Raw genomic sequence first — 21,202 nt, 5'->3', positions numbered from 1 at the left:
ATTACAGTGCGACACAGTTCCACATATGCACACTAGATAGGGCAGTTCCACAAGAATTTCTGTGTCACATATTATTTCACGCATGAGGTACTTATTAACTATTATATACGCATGGGTTCTGTTCCATAAATCCCTCTAAGTCACGGTTCCATACAATTTCTTTACAACACGTTCTTCCACGTCAGAGGCGCTGAATGGTGCAGTTCCACACAGAGGAACTGATAAGCACAACTCCGCACGACTTCAGTGCCACATGCATTTCAGCATCTGAAATACTGAATATCAAAGTTCCATATGAGTTGCATACAACATACCACACGTCTTTCTACTTCTGATTCAGTTCCATATTTTAACACATAATATCAGTGTCACAAGGCTTCTGTGACACTGGGTCTTCCACGTCTAAGGCACTGAACGACGCAGTTCCTGGTTGTGTACCTGAAGTCGCATCATATCTGAGACAGTGAACAGTACAATACGTATGATCGTATCGTGTGGGAAACTGTGTTTCCGCCCCCTAGTTCAGCCATGATAGGCGATAGTACTGAGTTCCCTGCCTGCTGTGAAATGGCGGTGGTGATGATGTGGTAGGAAGAGAGGTGGTGCAGGGAATGATGGTAGCACAAACTGTGGTTGTGGTGATGGTAAGGTGATGAGGGATGACAGTAGTACAGACGATGGCGGTGATGTTATTATAGGAAGAAAGATAGCGGGATATGATGGTAGTATAGACGAAAGTGGTGGTGACGTTGGTGTGGTGTGGTAGCAACAAAGATGGTAAGGGATGCTGCTGCTGCTGATGATGATGATGATGATGACATGGTACAGGAATGCTGGTTGTAAAGACGATAGTGGTGGTTGTGAAGTAGTGGGAGACAGGATAGTGCATAGATGGTGGTGGTGGTTGTGGTGGTACGGTAGCAACAGAAGTGGTGAGGGATGGTGGTGGTGATGGAGAAGAAAGTGATGGCGTCTTATCAATACACCGTAAATATCGAGAGAAACACTTTGTGGTCATTATAGAGGGTAGACTGGGGCGTTATGGCCGGGGCGAGGGAGAGGCACGATAAAAGGCAGACAAATGGGAAGGGCGAGTATTTATATCTAGCCATTTACACATGTATTAGCCTTTTGACTCAAGATATTGCCCATATTCTTGGTTCAATGGCTCGCCACGCTGAGGGCCGTATTGGAGGCGGCATAGTAGGGTCCGTAGCTCCTCTTCCTCGGTGATTTATTTTGCATATAAATCCTTGAAAGTCTTTTGTGTGCTGTGTATATCGTTTTAATATCGACATAGTTTGCACCAGTATCGTACAAGAGAATGTTGACGTGGAATTTGTAGAATGAATCGATTAGGAAGAGGTGTTTCAGTATCCCCAAGACAGATGGTGTCATAGTCACTGTTCAGCTGTGCGACGCAAAGGCTCAACGTTAGTCAGTGAAAACAGAGGTACCCATCCCCTACCCCCCCCCTTTTTTTTTTATTATCTTGCACGGTGTATTTTATTTTCGTATTTCGAAAGAGATAAAGGTGCATCTTGTTAAAAATTACCATTATCAGAAAAAAATTGCAAAATGAAACTTATTCTTAACATTATTTTTCATAATGGATATCTGATTTTTATATGAAATATATATTATAGGGAATTCAGTAATCAAACTAGAAAATACTGAAGCTAATGTATGCCTTGCTGTATCAAGAAGCAAACGGAAAATATAAAGAAAATTAGTGATCTTCAGCAATATTTCAAGATTAACTTTGAGTGTACCTTAACCTTCTTTGTATGTGCTTATAAACGAATACTTCTTCCACGGGGGAGGGAAGTGCGAACATCAGTTTTCAGCAGTTTTGTGACCTTGACCTGGGATGATCAACAAAAAAATTTAGTTTGCCTCCAACGTTAGGTCAGTGATGTGCCTAAGCAAATATGTATATATATATATATATATATATATATATATATATATATATATATATATATACATACAGAGAGAGAGAGAGAGAGAGAGAGAGAGAGAGAGATACGAAGTTAATTTGGGAAACCACACAGTCACACCTGCAGTGCTGTAGCATCAGAATAACACCAAAAGTAATTAACTACAAATAATGGTACCATTATTATTAGACGATCACTTAGCAAACATTTGGCGGAACTTACCTTTGTATTATACATGTAAATTGTGTAACTTACTACTTAAGCCACGATTGTCTTTGCCAATAAAGACTTTGCCTATTCAGTTAAGTGAGGTTATTCTGTACAGGAAAAAATGATGGGGGAGGGAGTAGGTGAAGTGGTAAGAGAAGACAGTTTAATAATGTTCTGTACACCAGGTAAGGTAGCTCAGTAGGCCCTGATCTGCCATAAGTTCCTTTCCGACACTACCTTTACTCACTTTACACCTCTTGAAGCTCTTCAGCCCGAGGAAGTAACTGTATTTCCCAATGTAATCTTTCTACTAAGCGTTAGACAGGTTGCTGGTAGTGAAGGAGTAAAGGACGGCTGCTTCTAATCCACCGCCAAAGTCTGTCTTAATTCGTCTACATATAGAAATAATAAAACTAAGAATGCGCCTCCGAATTAAAAATGTTAAGTGCGCGACAGAGGAGGTGCTGTTCTTCGCCCCAGTCTGTGTCAACATGTGAGCGCTTATCTTCCCTCCCGCCTCATATACCACACTCTGCTGTCCGTCACCGCGGCTATCACACCTCTCTTCCCTCCTTATCACTACTGGCCAGCCTTCTTCTTACAACCCCACACATTATACCTACGTACAAAAATAAATCACTTGGCCACACTTTGTCCTCCCCTGAAGCTGTGATTACACGAAAGCGCTAGGGACATTGTCTTTCCTTTTCCTTGTGAATCTCAGCATACATACGTACACGCATGCTTATGTATATGCATATATACCTATATACATACATATCTATATCCATATCTATCTGTCCATCTATCAGTATACAAACATACATATGCATACATACATTCATAAACATTCATACATACACACGTGCACATGCACACGTGCACACTAAGACTATGCACCAATTTAATGACGATGAGAGAGAGAGAGGTATTGCAAGGATGTATATGACCTACAGAGCAGCTGGTAACATAGTGCAGAGACGGGGGAATGTGAGAGTGTGATTATCCCAATACCCATTAAGCGTAGTGTTGTCGTGTATTACCTACTTTACTTAATGAAGCCCAGGTAAAGCATTGCCCTGTGTTCCTTTACCTAACAGTATTGCTCTGGTATTAATGATGCTTCTGTTAATACCATCAGTATACGATAAGCCAGTGTAGTTTCTTCAATACCGGATTTTCTTTATAATCTTGTCTCTCTCACAGTTTTCATAATGAAATTCTGTAAATAATTGTGTTTTGACTGCCGTGACAATTTAGAACAGTTGTGTGTGTGTGTGTGTGTGTGTGTGTGTGTGTGTGTGTGTCGTACTTGGTATAAGTAAGAGAGACCCAATATGGCTAATGAAAAAGAAAAGTGAATGGAACATAAGTAAATGAAAATGAAAGACTTATTTTGATTCAGTAACGAAAAGATAACCTTACATAATCAAATATTTAATCTTATTTCACATTTTTGTAATATTTTCAAATCTCTTTCTATGCTTACAGTGGCGCTGTGCCATTATAGAAAAAAAAATAGTGTAATTTGCTGTTGATGATACTAGAAAAAAAAAATTGCTGTTGATGATACTAGAAAAAAAAATAGTGTAATTTGCTGTTCATGATACTAGTTTTTATGTAAATGTCAGCAATTTCCACACCATTTATTCTTAGATAGATGCCACAATGTTAGCACAGTTTGTTCTCATTGATTACCATTTTGTTAATCTATCTTTAGTAGAGACAGAAACTAGTCACAGCTCTAGCCCTTAATACAATCACAACCACCAGCCAGCTACAGCCTACTCATGTCCTTCAATAGTTGGACACTGCCTGCTTTCCTATCTTTTTCTTTAACCCATAAAATAGTTACGTTACAGTAGTTTAACCTATCCCATAGTAGTTAGTGTAAATAAGAAGAACCAAGAGCCAATAGGACTCTTGCTGTTTGCTTATCTATGTACTTCTTCTAGCTACAGTCTCCCTCTTATCCTGTAACCAGCAGTGCCAGCTACAGACTCTTCTTATCGACCCTTGTACAGTCGATAGAAATCTAAGCTTAATTTGTTCTCCAGCCATAAAGACAGCTTATCTAAAAACCTCGCCTTTTCCCAGCAACCATAAAGATGCTCCTGAATGACCCTTGTGCAGTTGATAGGCATAAAGCTTATCCTCCTTTGTGTCTTTTTTCACGCGCCTCCAGACGGGAAGTACCACATGACGAGCAGCGGGGAGCTCCACGTGTTAGATGTGGGCCCCCAAGACGGCCTCTCAAGGTTCCAGTGTCGCACCCTACACACCCTCACCGGACGCACTCAACTCTCACACACACCTGCCAGGATCATTATTACAGGTAAAGTTACACATTTCTGATTGTTTTTTATCCTTAACCCTTCATTGTTGCACAGAATCATCATCCAAAGTTCAGTACATTTCCTCACCTCCACTCACTCGCCGACTACACACAGCTCTCACACACACCTGCCAGGATCATTAGTACAGGTAAGTTACTCATATCACATTGTCTTTCTGTGTTTCATTGCGACATTGAACTATCATCCAAGGTACAGCACATTTCCTAATCTATACACACACACACACACACACACACACACACACACACACACACACACACACACACACACACACACACACACACACACACACACACACACACACACACACACACACACCAGGATGCAGGTATTAATCCAGGCTCTCTTATATGCTTTCGTTATATTTCATTGTATAACGGCATTTCGCTTAATTACAAAAAAAAGGATGCAAGTTCTGTTTCCCTGGGCATTCTTGTAGTATCTCCTTTTGTGGTATCCTTGGTGGTGGTGATGATGATGATGATGATGATGATGATGATGATGATGATGATGATGACTCCATTTTCACTCCCCTGTTTCCCACCTGTTCCACTACTTCCCCAGTCACCCACATCAACCTCCCTGACAGAGAGCATTTCGCCTCTTGATCACCTGCTTTACGAATCGGCTCATTTCCTTTGTCAATCGGCTGAGTGTGTCGGTGAACTGTGAATGGGGAGGGAGAGCGATGGAATAGGTGTGAAAACTGTAATGCCAAGCGAGAGTTGAAAAGTGTGACTGTGTGTGTAGATATGTATGTGCCCTAACTTACACGTTCCTGACATGGGAGAACATCTTTACTGTGCACGTTCATGTCTTCTATAGTTTAATCAGACCTGATGGGCAACTTATCTGTAGGGCCAAAAACGACCTCAATCAGTCAATGGAAAAATGACCCACCCTTACTCAGTGTTTCATGCACGGATATAAAAATGAGAGGCTCTTGAGGCGGAGGATGAGATTTGCATGTGAAAATGTGGACTGAGGAAGTGACAGTGACAGTGAGTGAATGACTGCGTATCCTTTATCGAGGACATTTCGACAGAGGCATATAATGACATACTATTGCATTCTCCCATGTCATCTCCTGGCTGTACTCAAAATGATATGGGCGATCAGTAAATATATTTGTGCATTCATGACACAAACTGAAGAGTAAGCACCACTGACCTAACAGTGAAAGTGTGGTTGGTTTAGCTGCCCGCATTTGTACGAGAGAGAAAAAGAATAACATGAGAAAACAGAAATTGGCGACGTTAAACAAATCTGGAAATGGATGCGCCGACAAAAGACGAAAATGTGGGTAGAAAAGAAATTGAGAGGCAAACAGGGATATGAGAGAAACTGGTGAAGGTGAAACTAAAAACAAATGTTATGGTGAAAGGGAAACTGATTGGTGTGTGGTACGTGCATGGTCAAGCTATCGATAACCCAGTTTAGAATGTTATAGTTTGTGGATACGTTAGGTAATTGACAGCAAAACAAATTAAATTACCCTGTTTTAGTAGTTATTGGTTCGTGAAATTTAAGTTTTTATTAAGTGTTTTTTATTCTACGTCTTGCTTCACACATATGCAGGAATTATTATTGTTATACCAGATCTTAGTTCGTAGGCACGTATTGAAAATGGCTTTGGAGATTTTGCAATTCCTCTATCTCAGCGATTTATTCTGCTCAGTACACCTCAGTATCCTCTTGTATGTTACTGATACAAACTGTGTTGGTACTAAAAACATATAACATAAAAGAGGCTGTTTTGATGTAACAGGCAAAACGAACCGGTAGGAGAAAGGTGCTCCGAAACCTATAATACCATGTACTGTAGTATACGCCCTTAGTCGTAAATGTACTGTAATGCAGTTAATTATATTTTAAAGAAGTTGGGCTACATGAACTACAGTACAGTCGGTTTTTCATCGATAAAGATTCTCTCTCTCTCTCTCTCTCTCTCTCTCTCTCTCTCTCTCTCTCTCTCTCTCTCTCTCTCTCTCTCTCTCTCCTTTCCCCCGAAAAAGTACAACTAATCTTCTCTTCTCATCACCAATACACGTGACACTGCTTTTCTGCTATCTCTGCATGCTCCTCTCCCTTCCCCCTCCCATTATACAGCACCCGTCTATTCTCCCACTTTCCTCCCTACGTTCCCCGGTCCCCAGATTAAGAGTTGACCAGTATTCCCAAACTTTCGTGTCCAGAACTGGTTTATTGAGGCACATTTTTTCCAAGTCAGTTCCTATACTTCTGTTATATTTTACAGACAGCGAGTAAATGCGTCTTGATTTGATACTACCCCAGATATAGCTTTCTTTTTATTCTGCTTTGTGTGGAAGTAGTAGCTAAGTAGGTTATCAGCCTTTGGTTCTTCACTGCTTGATAAAATGATACGGTTGCGGACATAAGTCTTGATCCACTTCATTACGGTAAGTAATGGTACAGTGAGCAGTAACTTTGAAACCCAGAGCTGTGATCATCGGAACCCAAGCAATGTTTTCAGATTATTATGTACGAATTCCATAACTGTTCGAGTACAAAAAAAAAAAAAAAAATGGAGCGATGTCATTGTCCACAGCTGTACATCCTTCAAATATCCTGGCTCTTGTGTGACCTGATGTTCCCTCGTCCACTTTAACGAGACTAACAGCTCCCGACACTGGCATTTTTGTGCCTTTGTCCCAGTACTGTGCAACACTGAGGCCGTTTAAAATACTTTCATTGTTACAGCATTGCACTGTCCGCTGAGCCTGGGTTTTTTCCTGTTCACCAGACACAAAAATTTACCTTTGAGCCGCTGAAAGAAAAAAAAAATGTATCTGCTTTAACTTGACTGTTGCTGTAGGGGAAGAGTGAGGTAAAATTGACTGTCCACCTTAATTGCCTTCGTGTAGTCTATAGTCATTAATTTAAGCCTCTTTCTTGCTCCCTCACTGTAATAATTTTCCTAATCGGACCCTCTAGAAGCAGTGTATGCTTTGATCTGACACACTGCGGAAACTAATCGGGAAAAAGAACATGGTTATAAAACACACACACACACACACACACACACACACACACAATGATAAATAACATACAGCAATAAAGGTGAAAAAACAAGAAATATCATCAGTGCTTTCATGCAATAAAAAAATTTGTCCCAGAAGTTTATTCAGTTCATATAAAGCTGTAAAATTTTTCTGGACAATATCAGGAATAAAAATAAAAATAAAAGAGACGAATATGTGATCTATACAGCAACGCCATAACCCAGTGGAGAGCATGTTTAAAATCTCGCGCCAAAAAAATCGCGGACGGTCGTGCCGAACAAAACAAATAAAAAATGGAGAGGGGAAAGTTACGTAAGAGCGGCGGCAGCACGGGGTGGCAGGGGGCGAACACGAGGCAACAGACACACGGCGCAACACAAATGGCAGGGGACGGAAAATACGGGAAAATACGGTGCGGAAATGGCTAGAAAATAAGGTCGGAGAGTGAAATCCCGGCGAAGTGAAAGACATGGTAAAGAATGTGGGAATACGGAAACTGAGAATTTGAATACCAGAAAATGAGAATATTGATACCAGAAGCTAAGACTATTAATACCAGAAATTGATAATATTAACACCAGGAACTGAGAATGTTAATACCGGGAACAGAATATTTATACCGGGAATCAGAGTTTTAATACTAGAAACTGTGAATATTAATGCCAGAAGACAAAGAACACATCATTTCCATCATAATTTTTCCAGTATTATAAAGAAAGTGTTCAGGTTAGAGGAAAAGGAATTGTAGAAACTTAAGCAATATAAATCCAGCCAAAGCGAAGGTCATGTAAAGAGACAGAGAATATCAACGCCGGAATACAAAGCACACAATATAATTTTAATCATTATCATTTTCATAAATGGCGTAAGTAGGACCCGTCAACAGGTGTAAAGGAATATTACGACAAAAAAGACAAAAGTAAAATTCAGGACAAATGAAAATTACGTAAAATAACCGATAATAGTATCACCGAAAAGCAGAACAAGCATTTTCATTTTAATCACTGCATCCTACTCTTGTGGAATGGTTTTGTAGAATCCCTCAACAGGAAAAGAAAAATTATTCATGACGGTAAAATCCACACCAGCCAAAGGTCACGTAAAGAAACAAGAGATTACCATTATAGAAGAGCAGAACAGACCACCATTTTAATCATCATTTACCAATATTTTAATAGAAGTTTGTTGCATCTGGCTACAGGAAATGCTTAAAAATAATGTAAGAAGAGTAAAATCCAAATAAAACCTAAGTCAGATATATATATAGATAGTTAGATAGATAGATATAGATAGATAGATAAAATCATACACATATACGGTAGGCTAGAGAGAGAGAGAGAGAAGTGACCATCATAGGGCTAGACAAGTTCGATGATAATTTAACAAGCAACAGAGCAACACAGAAAACATATACGTGAAGGAATGGTGGTAGAGCGTATTAAAATTTACCAGTGACTTGCGTATTAAAATATAGGCTACAAATGACAGAATTCTAATTTGTTTATTGTTATCGCCAGACCAGTTTAATTGACCTAGGAGTGGCTCGCGTTGCCTGAGGAGTTAAGAAATTACCACTAACCCCTTCAGTACGGTGATCTACTTATGCATATTTTCTTGCTACCACTAGACTATATACAGTATTTTATGGGAGATGTTTTGCAGTGAAGGAATTATGCAGACTGTGTCTAAGTTTCTCCTAAGCAGTTATTTTGACTGGAGGTAAAAAGAATATATCGAGAATGGCGTCTTTTGAGTGAAGTTAATAACCCCATAAGGGCGATAGAGCCTTACTATTGTATTTTAGATGCCGCTGAACGATTTTACTCAGTTTTTAGGGTGACCTTTCGTGGCTTCAGTTTATATGAAACTGAAAAAGAAGAATGGTGAAAAGAATTATAGGTCAGATGTCATGTGGCCAGGCGAGAGGGCGAGACGAATGCTGAAATGAAAAAAAAAAAAAAAAAAGTAAACTTTGAAAACTAAGGTAAAGAGGAGAGGATGGGCAGCGAGGGAAGAGAGGATTGGAATGACGTGAACAGTTGAAAAGAGTTGGGAGAGGAAGACTTTAAAAAGGTGGTGAAAGGAAGGCAAACATGGAAAGAGAGAAGTTTGTGAAATGAGGAAGAGAGGAGAGGACGGGAGAGGCATTTCGGGGAGAACGTAGAATGTGGTGATGTTGATAATTTGTTTTTAATGAGATTGCAGGGGAAAAATGTAACTGAAGAGGATCAAGTAAAGAGGATGGAAAGTAAAGAAAAAAGAATTATGAAATGAGAATACAAAAGTAGAGGATGGAAGAGGCATTTGAAGTAAAAGGGGGGACTGTGACAATGTTGACAGCCTGGGTAAACGAAAGAACAGAGTCGGGAGCGAGAGAATGTAACCTAAAAGGGTGGTGAGAGGGAGACAAACATTGAGAAAGAAAAGTTTGTGACATGAGAAAACAAAAGAAAGAGAGAGAGAGAGAGAGAGAGAGAGAGAGAGAGAGTTCAGACAAAAGGGAAAATGTAATCATATTGATGTTTGGGTAAAGTGATGAGTACACATGTCCAAAACAGGTGCAGGACGATATGTTGCATTGCTAAAGTGAAGTACCGTCTAAGGCTTTGCTAGTGCAGCACCTTGCTTGTGAAAATTTGGGGGGAAGTAGAGTGACGAACCATATGAGGATCCGTTAGAGTGAATAGTCTTGCGTATGAATATCATTATGCGGGGCTGACTGACCAGACCACTCCTAGAAATGCTCCCCATCTAAAAACAGGAATGAGAAAGTGAACGTGGTGATTTCGAGTCAGGAACTCGAAATGGATGTGCTCCATAAGATTTCAAGTCATAGGGGAGCTGGAGTTTATTGTTCACATAATATCGCTCAGAGGAGAAAGCTTCGTCTCATCACCTTGAATGTCTGGACTGAGTTGCCTAGCCCCGGGCCCCTTTGCTTCTGATGGGACATCACAGGATTTGGGAGATGGTTGGATGGAAAGGAAGAATGCAATAATAATAATCATCATCATCATCATCATCATCATCATCATCATCATCATAATCATAATAATAATACAGGTATTGCCATCCTTAGCCTTGATGAAGCTTGAGTGAGCAATGTTTCTTCCTATTTTGATACATTTGGTAATTCTGAGTATAGATAAATTCAGGACTCTGGCAGGTTTCCAGACGATGTATGAACACTGTTGATCGCAGCTGAACACTCAACGAAAGTATCGCTATACAAAGATTCGACGAAATCAGACGTAAGCAATATTCTATATGTTTCGTTATATATGGTAATTCCGAGTACAGGAAAACTGACATCATACTGTATTACTTCAGAGAATGACATCATACTACAAAATACTATGTCAGTAAAACAGAACATGCAGTAAGGTGTTCATAAAAGGTACTGGACCATAGGATATTTATCCGCTGGCTTCACGTGTCTGATAACATCTAAATAAAATTCAATCTGACTTCAGTATATTCATTCAGGAATCATATAAAAGAAACCTACACTAGAAAATAATATATCGTTAGTGAAACAAAACACGGAATAGAGTGGTCCAGAAACTCTCCACTCGGCATTACAAACAACAAAACATGACAAGAGTAACCAACAACTCTGCAAATCGTAAACATGGCGAGAGTAACGACACTTTTACATATACTTTTCCAGCTTCAGTATACGGCCTCCCAGATCATGGTGTATCAGTGAAACAATGTGCGAGATATTATGTGAAAATTACCGGGAAAACAGGAGAAAAAGTCAGATTTGCTCGAGTTTGCCGGGACGTAAACTCTGCTGCTCTGAATAATAACAAAAAGGTGGAAATTTTTGCACCTTGACAATCCGCTTACTGCCTGGCGTTGGATGGAATGTGCGGCCGCTGAGCTGCTGAGAGAGAGAGAGAGAGAGAGAGAGAGAGAGAGGGAAAGAGAGAGAGAGAGAGAGACACACACACACACACACACACACACACACACACACACAGCGTTGGAGGCACAAACAAGCTAAGCAGAATTACAGGTCGAGGACATGGAGAGATGGAAATGTTATGACATCGTGGAGAAATGAGAAAAATAAAAGTGAAGGCCTGATGTGTGATGTTGACAAGGCAGTAAGGAAGAGGGAAAGAGGCAAAACAAACACGACTTCTTTTATAGCTCTTTGCTCTTGACTTCAATTACTTTTCTGTTTGTGTCTTGCTGTCTCTAGATGTTACTTATCCGAGGAGAATTTTTTCGAGCCGGCGTGGTTAGTTGTATCCTTAATTAACCCCTTCACTCCTGGTGGCTTTTGCTTAAGTTACACAGAACTGTCTAACACTACCCCAGTTAGAATAGGAATGGCATGGAACTAAAGGGGCTGGTATAGACCTTACATACTGTACATCTTATTGTGCCAACATCATCTAGACACTTCATATATTTAATGTCAGTAATGACAGAGAAAATGTTAGGCTGCTCTAAAATTCACAGATTCTTCATTTTCAAACCATATTATACAGCAAATCGTCTTTTTTATTATGCATTATTTAGCGCCATATTTTACAGTACATCAAGACTACAGTAAACTGTGGATAAATTGCCTGTTTATGTGTTGTTCTTACCCGTTAAGTTGATTTAGCGTTTCTTTCGATATACAGAACCAATTTTAAGAAAACAGTTGTGATATTTAGGCATACATTCTTACCTTACCTCCCGCATTCCAATGACACATTAGAATTATGAGTTCTCGCTACTTTCAGCTGATTTTATTCAGCTTTTGTGAACTCTTTTTGTAGTAAAGAGGAAAATGAAGGCTGTAGCCTACCTAACTCCCCCATTTCAAAAACGGCCTCGTAAGCTAAATAAAACATTATGGAAATAGAAAGAATATAATACAGATACGACATGGAACTGAAGAGGTTAAAATGAGGACTGTTTCTATAAAACTAACGGATGCTTTCAAGCTCTCAAGTGTACTACTGCTCTCGCTTTGCAGAATGGGTGTGGGAAGGTGGTACTAAGGAAATTTGGTGTTTATATATATATATATAAGTGCTGAGGAGAGTAATGAAGACTAAAGTTGATCTCAGCTGTACAGATACAAATACTCTCTCCTAAGCTTAAATAAAATCGTCCAGGGATAGCAAGAAAATATTAAACACACACAGCATCAGACTGAAGAATTTTAAATTACCGCAATCCCTCTGATGGCAAATGAACGTCTTCCTTTGCGCCTGCGTGGCAAGGATGTTGCACCCCCTGCACTGGTTTAGATATTCTCCCCCTCAGACGCCAACTGAGCTCACCTCTATTGTACCACCTCTTTCCATTTTTCCACGTAACACAAAGGTGTCCGGAAGCGACCACGATTTAACAATTTCCCGTCCACACTGCAGAACGTGGGCCTTTAAATATTCATTTATTCCTCGAACTTCTGTATGGAATTCATTTCTTAGAACACTGCCATTAATTTTTTACCCACATCTCGCTGTTATCATTTTGTTACCAGCGAAGGTCAATAAAACGTTTTCTGCACATTTCGTTTTCCCTCCCATTTCCATTATCATTCAACAAAACAAATTTTGGAAGAAATTTTGCAAAACGGATGCTTCCTTTTTACATGAAATATACATTTGTGCACATTGTATTCATCCACCTTTAGATTATATTCCTTTTCTCTTTTGTTTCATCCTAGGTGCTCCAACAAGTCAGTTTTATTTCCTTCGTAATACCCACCTATGATACCCCATTGTAACATGTAAATTAACCCATCCCCCCCCCTTTTTTTTTTCTCCCACCTCCCAGTTTCCTGTTCTTCTCTCTGATAGGGTTTTTGGAGGCTGTTTCTACCCTCCCTTCAAGTAAAGACTCACAGACTTGTAGAAATTCATTTACCGGTGACAAGAACAAAATACCAAAGGCGTCAGCTCAGTGAAGGGGTTATTAGATGTATTTTACTAACGTCACACCTTTTCCAAAATACACCATTACGTTTTTTAATCTGTTCATTTATTCATTCAGTGAACAGCACAAGTTAGGATGGCAGCTTCAATATGCACCAGCCTTTAATGCCTGATATATATGATCACTAAGAGGGATATGAACAAAACTACTAGACTTTACTGATCTGCATGCGATTTATACAGTGATACTAAACACCGAAGAACCGGTAGCGTAATTTATTGGTTTATTCTTACTTCCTTTGGACGATTCTCTTCAGTTTGGAGGAGGCCCCTCGATATAAGGTGGTTAATGAAATATGTATCTATTCCCTTCGTTTAGAAAATATTTTCCAAGCTTAGTAAAATCGTCTAATGGCAACAGGATTATAATAAAATGCTTCAGTGGACTGGAGACGTTGATAGTTCTGCAGGAAGGAATGGGAGATGGGGTAGTGCTTTGAGTGTGACTGAAGTTTGTGCAAAGTTGTGCACGACTTGCTTGATTCTGGCAGTAGATACGACTTGAATGTGCACTGAGTAGAAGCTCAGCACTGATTGCAATGCCTCTCATCAAGGACCTCAAGCTGGAATATTTCTAATGTCGGCCTTGCTGGCAAGAGACTTACGAGGTTATAAATAACAGGAATACACACCAATGGACCTTGTTAATATTAATAAAAATTCTGGATACTTATCTTATACTGATGTGGTCTGACTTGCTTAGAGTTTCTGATTTTCCAATAAAATGAAAACAGCAGGACACCTTGAACTGTATCATACAATACATCACTCAGAGTCGACGTGTTCTAAGTTGATATCGTTTGCGCTTGACGTGAATTCTTTCTAGATGAAGTCACATTCCAGACTGAATTTTAGACAGTGGTAGGTGGACCAGGAGCCTCGGCAAGGTCTTAGTCGGCTCAAGAGTCCCTTAAATTTGGCATATCTGTTTTCCCCTGGTTCGTTTTAAGTCGAACTACAATATCGGATCAGCAATTAAGCTTCATTGATCTATTACCACGAATAAGTTAACATATAAGAACTATCTTGGCGTGTTCGCTGTTTCCTGTTTTTATTCCCACACTCAGGACCCAGTATGCGATTTTTCTTTTTTTAGCAGAAATGATAAAGTCCTTAAATGTCACTGTTGCTCTTGTCTATAGTGAATCTAGTTTTTCGTTCCACACTCAGCACTTCCTTTGTTAACCTCGTTTGTCCCTCACCTCACGGTTTAAGGAAGATTTTATTTTCCTCGACTCTCCTCTTCACAGCCACTCCATTATACCTCTTCCACGTTCACCTGGCATCAACTCACCATTCTCCCTATTTCACCACCCTTATTTTATCTCAGTCCATCAGTCCCTATTCTAACTCACCTTTCTCACCTTTAGTCTGAGTTCTTCCACCATCATTCTGACTCCACGCTTCCACCTGCAGTCTGATTCATCTCTTCCACCCTCACTGATTCACTCTTCCACCCTCATTCTACATGACTTTCTCCACCCTCACGCCACTTCCCCCTCCCCACTCTTCCCACCCTTCCCATCCTTACATACCTCTCCATCCTCAGTCTAGTCTCACATCACCTGACCTCTCCATTTTCATTCAATTTTTTCTTTGCCCTATTTTACCTAGAATACGTCCTATATATATATTCTTGTTTCTACCAAATTTCATTAACTTTAAGAGGCCACTTAGTTGTACGATGGTTAAGTGAAGGTTCTGTGGTCCGATGTGTCACTTAAGTTGAATAAAATCGACTGGGGATGGCAAATGTAAAATGAAAAATACCCCCTCTGGTTGAAGACCTTAACTTCATTCCCTTATTTTTTTTTTTTTTATCCACTTCACTTCACCCACCTCACTCATTCCAGGTAACTGCATTTTCACCCCGTCTCACTCACTCCACCTGACTCATTTTTCACCTCACTTCACGCTCCCCACCTAACCCCACTTTCGCCCCACCTCACCAAATCCACCTAATCCCACTTTCACCCCACTTCACCCACTCCACCCACCACCACTTTCACCCCCACCTCACCCACTCCACCTAACTCCATTTTCACCCCACCTCACCAACTGTACTCTTAACTCCACTCTCACCCCACCTCACCCACTCCACCTTAACTCCACTCACCCCACCTCACCCACTTAAACTCCATTCTCACCCCACCTCACCCACTGTGCCTAAATCTACCTTCATCCCACCCCACTCTTTCCATCCAACTCCACTTTCACCCCAACTCACCCACTCCACCTACCACCACTTTCACCCCCACCTCACTCACTTTTAACTCCACTCTCACCCAACCTCACCCATTCTTAACTCCACTTTCACCCCACCTCACCCACTCTTAACTCCACTCTCACCCCACCTCACCCATGCTTAACTCCACTTTCACCCCACCTCACCCACTCTTAACTCCACTCTCACCCCACCTCACCCATTCTTAACTCCACTTTCACCCCACCTCACTCACTTTTAACTCCACTCTCACCCAGCCTCACCCATTCTTAACTCCACTTTCACCCCACCTCACCCACTCTTAACTCCACTCTCACCCCACCTCACCCATGCTTAACTCCACTCTCACCCCACCTCACCCACTCTTAACTCCACTCTCACCCTACACCACCTGCGCGGACCTACCAGGTGATCTATTTAATCCTCTCACCTCGTAAAACTGCGACCTGGGCTAAGTTGCAGTTTATGTACAGTTTCAAGAGTTTAAACTGACTAAAGTAGGCTAAAGGTCACCCCCCCACACACACCGCTGCCTCACCCCCACACACCCCTGGCTCAACCATCATATCCCCCCGCCACCCCCTCACACCCTTGCCTCCACATACCCCTGCCTCACTCCCTCACACCCCTGCCTTACCCCCACGCACCCCTGGCTAACTCCCACAGACCTGCCTCACCCACATACACCCGTGCCTCACTCCTCACATTCCTGCCTTACCCTGCACACTCCTGCCTCACCCATCACACACACATCCCTACCTCATCCCTCACACCCCTGCCTCACTCCCCCCCCAACACACCCACACCCCTGCCTCATCCTTCACACCCTTGCCTCATCCTTCACACCCTTGCTTTACCCCTTCAGACTCCTGCCTCACCCCTCACACCTATTCCTCATCCCTCTCACCCTTGCCTCACTTCTTACACTCGTACCCCACACCTCACACCCCTGTCTCACGCCTCACAACCCTGCCTCACGCCTCACAACCCTGCCTTACCACTCACACTCCCATCTCACTCCTCACAACCCTGCATCACGCCTCACAACCCTGCCTTACCCCTCGCACGCTTTCCTCACTCCACGCACACCTGCATCACCACTCACACCCTCGCGTCACCACTCACACTCCTTCCTCGCCTCTCACACCCCTGCCTCATCCTTCACACCCCTGCCCCAGCCCTCACACTGCTGTTAACCCACTGCACCCCTGACGGTCCCCTCACATACACTTCTGTCTCACCTCTTACACTGTTGCCTCAGCCCTCACGATGCTACTTCATTCTTCACATTGCTGATCACTTCTTATTTCTCCACATCTTCACTGGAGTTAACCATTTTCTGAGAGGTAAATGAGCCCACACCAGATTGTTGGCGGCGAGATCCCAGTGCTGCACCAGATTGCGTTAGGTTACCCTGCCATTGATTTCAAATGTCGTGGATGTGATGGGAAAGTAACTTCGTAACAGGAATGATTACTCCGGCCAGGCTGGTTATCATGAACAGGGAGAGTGTGACCTGATAAGGTGTCTGATGGACATACTCTGAAATGAACGATGACGGAAGGTGGATTGCTGTCCCAAAAGTCTGACTGCTCCATAACCAAGCCGATTATATTTCGTCTCAGTTGTGTACTCAGGTAATGCTCCATACCATACCAACCTAAGTCTGGTAAGAAAAACAGAACTTTCCCGGGGAACTACATTTGAGTAATGGGGCACTTGGTTCCTGAGTGTCTGGACTCTCTAAATTTTAGAGAGATGTCATCTACGACATCTTTTAGAGTCTAAAAGATGTCGTAGATGAGTGTGCAAATGAGTTGCTCTCCTCATAGCTGGTATTGTTAAAACAGGGGCCCCATAACCACAACGTGTCCTGGTAAAAGATAGCTCTTGAAACTTGGATATCCCCTAGACGACAGGTGATGAAGTTCTGTTGTACATTTGCTTCTGATCCATAGATTCAAGATCGTCCATGTATTTTTGCTGCAGTCCTTGGGACTTGTGATGTCTGCTTGTGCCTCTGCTTTATTTCTCGCAGTCATACCTTCTTCACCCTTTACGCCCTCCTTCACCCTCCTCACTACTGCTCCTTCGTCAAACTGCTTCGTCACCCCTAACACCCACTCCTCACCCCGCACAACCATGTCGCAATCCTCACACCTGCCTCATCCCTCACATCCCTGCTTCACGAGTAAATATTTATGCAGTACTCCCAAACTTCAGCCTCAGCATAAACTCAGCTATCGTAAATCAGATGCCCTATTGAGCGAGTCCGGAAGCTGGGACGAAATTGGAAGGAAAAATATGTGAAGAAGGATGCAGGAGGCGAAGGAAGAGAGATAGGACAAGAGTGAGAAGGAACGGGGAAGGAAGAAGGAGGAAAGCATGAGAGATGGAGATGGTACAAGTGTATGATATAGGGGACAGAGAAAGGAGGGTGGAAGATAAGAGACAGATGAGATACAGTGAAATACAGGAACAGGGAGATATAAAAGAACAAGTAACCGGTGCATAGAAATAACTATGGATGAGGTAAATGGATAGATGGGTAGGTAGGTAGGTAGGTAGGTAGAGAGAGAGAGAAATGAAGCGGAAAAAAACAGCCACATACTCTCAACTCTTTCCCGTTCAGCTCTTTAAAGCAAGGGTTAATTTATTCTTCCATGCTTTCAATTACACAACCGGCAAACTCTGGCAATGTCCTCCTCAAGCTGTATCCCACTGCCTATGACCTCCAGTGCTGTAAATGCAGTGTGTCCAGGCATCTAGTAGTGAACGACACTTGTTTCTGGTTTCCTTCATCTTTAATTGGAAGGAAGAAACTGCAGACCCTCACTCTTTATTTATTCATTCTTTCATTAATATCTTATTTTATTATTTATTTATTTATTTATTGCGATAACTTAATTTATTACACTAAACGTATGACTGCGAGAAATTTAACCCTCTGCATGTTCGTAGCCGCCCTTCTCCTTCCAGGCAATAATCCATTTTCACGTCCGGGGTTTCTGCACTAATGAAGGAAGATTCCACCTCTTCCAACTCGCTTGAATTTTACTGATTGGCAAGATCTGACTCAATCAAGACGCATTTTGAGGCAGTAAAGGAATTGGTCGCAGCTAGTCAAGTCTCGGCCAATTTTTTGCACTTCTGGGATATCAAAAGACAAACTAACTCATTCATTTATTTATTGTTAATTTTGGAAGATCTTGCTGAGCTTAGAGAGTTTAAATCGGGATCTGCTTACCCCGTTCACCACAAGGATGCATTTTATTTTTCATTCATCCTATCACCAGACAATATTTATAAGCTTAGAGACGACTTTTAATTTATTATGGAAAGTTATACAGAAATCCTTAAGCTCTTTTACTTTACTAAACCACCTCTAAGCTAAATCAAGTTGTGTGAAGGTAACAAGAAAAAAAGCAAGGCGTCATCGTACCGAAAGGATTAACTGCAATCGTACATATGTAGACCTTTCATTTGCAATTAGGCTCGTTCATCATCATCATCATCATCAATATAAGATTAAGAACAGGTGGGAAATCGTCCACTTACGCCGTGTCTAGTCAATTTTATCGCCTTTTCTCTTAATTAATCTCTTCATTTAAGTGTTCGCTGGAATTTTAAAGATGAGTCATTGAATTACACGTTGGATTCTCTGTTTTTAGTATCCTCATTAACTCTGTGCAGATTTCTCTCTCTCTCTCTCTCTCTCTCTCTCTCTCTCTCTCTCTCTCTCTCTCTCTCTCTCTCTCTCTCTCTCTCTCTCTCCCTCTCTCTCTCTCATCCTCCGCCATCAAGTGTCCCATCAGAATCCCATTTCCGCGTTTCCTTTGGTTTTCTTGACTTGCATATTTTTTTAAGCCATTTAAACTCTTTAGGATGAGGACGTCTGTATTTATTTATTTTTTCCTCTCACCAGACGATTTCAATATAGCTTATGGGAAATGTCTCGTTGGGTAGAAGTTAAAAATATCCTCGAGTAATTATGCCATCCTATTTGACATTTTATTTTAGCTACTGTCAATCTTTTTTTATTCGGCTTGGGAGAGATCTGTCGTTGTGGCGAGGTAAATGTCACTTTCTTGAGTCTATTGGTCCAGTTGCTAATTTTCAGTTGGCCCTTTTTCACTCCTAAGATTTTATATGGTGTCTTTTTTTCTATCATTCAAAACTTTTATCAACCACCATCTTTCGTTTCGTCTGTCTTCTGCCTCTACCGTCACTCTATACCTTATTGATTATTCTTTCATCATCTGTATCCATCGTCCTTCTTTGCTTCTTTCCCTACATCCTATATCACCTTCTTGCACCTCTTCTAAGTACATTATGTAATTGTTTTCCTTCCTTCTGATTCTTTTTGTTTTTCATACTTTTTACCTTTGCTTGTTTCTCTACCTCTTCTTAATACCTTATCCATTTTTTTTTCTTGTGTATTCTCCTGTAGCTTGTGTCCCTTTTCCTATTTGACTTTCACCCCAGTCAGTGTATTCCTTTTTTTTTTTCCGTCTCATATACATACTGTCTCATTTTTCTTTCCTCTCCATATTCTTTTTCTTTACTCTGCATTTTGCCTTACACTTTCTTATCCCTCTGTCGTCCACTCCTTCATATTCTGATCTGGCTTTTCCTCTTTCTTTAAATTACATAGCTTCTTTCTTTGCCTTTTCTGCATTATTTTCATTTTCTACATACATTATCCTTTTCGTTTCTTTCTGTAGATCTTCTGTTTACCATCGTGATTATTCTCAACGTTCTGCATTTTTTTTTTTATCTGCCTCCTATGTCATCACTGTTTTTCCTCCGTCTTTTACTACACCGTATATGTTTCTCTTAATCTCTGAACCTGTACAATCTTTTTTGTCTCTGTCGTTTTTCCTCTGCGTACTTTTATCATTCTTTAGTTTTTTCCTACTTCTATATATTCACAATTTTCTTCTTCTGTGGTCTGGTGAGTTAGAGAGTACGCTATCGACCAAAGTGCCGTGACTTAGGTTCCACTCAAGGGTCATTGGTTGGCAAAAAGAAGGTCATCTGGTCGCACTTTGCCTTACGCTTCAGCAAAGTCCTCTAAATAGGGACAATGGCTTTTTTCCAAGGGGAGTGCACAGCGCAAAACACCATCACTATCACCACCACCGTCATCATTATTGCTCTCTGCATTCTCCATATTCCTTCTGTACCTCTTTCTCGTGTCCTTCTGTCTTTCGTCTTTGGTACTTTCATTTTTTTTCTGTTTTTCTCTACAATATTTTCCTTCTCTTCCTATTTCCCTGAACATTCTACCTTCCTCTGTTTTTGTATCCCCCCTTTCCTCTCCATTATTTCTCATCCTCCTCTTCGTTTCCTCATTTCCCTCTCAGTCTTGTTCTTCTTCTACTATTCTTTCTCCTTCCGCTCCTCTTCTCTTCCCTCTTCCTCTCGATTTTCTCTCCCCCTTCTTCTTCCCCTCTTTAACCTCACTCCCCCTCCAGTGTGAGACCAAGACATCCCGCAGACT

General features: G+C 41.2%; 1 protein-coding gene across 1 annotated transcript in view; it reads left to right on the top strand.

Moving 5' to 3' along the window:
* LOC145407249 (cell adhesion molecule Dscam1-like) overlaps positions 1 to 21,202 on the top strand; it is a 175,974-nt gene that overhangs the window by 51,960 nt on the left and 102,812 nt on the right. Inside the window, exon 5 of the mRNA XM_080278282.1 lies at positions 4,336 to 4,485. Within this exon, the coding sequence (XP_080134408.1) occupies positions 4,336 to 4,485 (150 nt within the window). The remainder of the gene's footprint in view (positions 1 to 4,335; positions 4,486 to 21,202) is intronic.

Source organism: Coenobita brevimanus, chromosome 72 (assembly GCF_032717465.1).
Source record: "Coenobita brevimanus isolate Jiangsu-jjx chromosome 72, ASM3271746v2, whole genome shotgun sequence".
Classification (NCBI taxonomy): Eukaryota; Metazoa; Arthropoda; class Malacostraca; order Decapoda; family Coenobitidae; genus Coenobita; species Coenobita brevimanus.
Note: the sequence above shows the minus strand (reverse complement) of the source record. Positions and strands in the feature narration are given on the sequence as shown.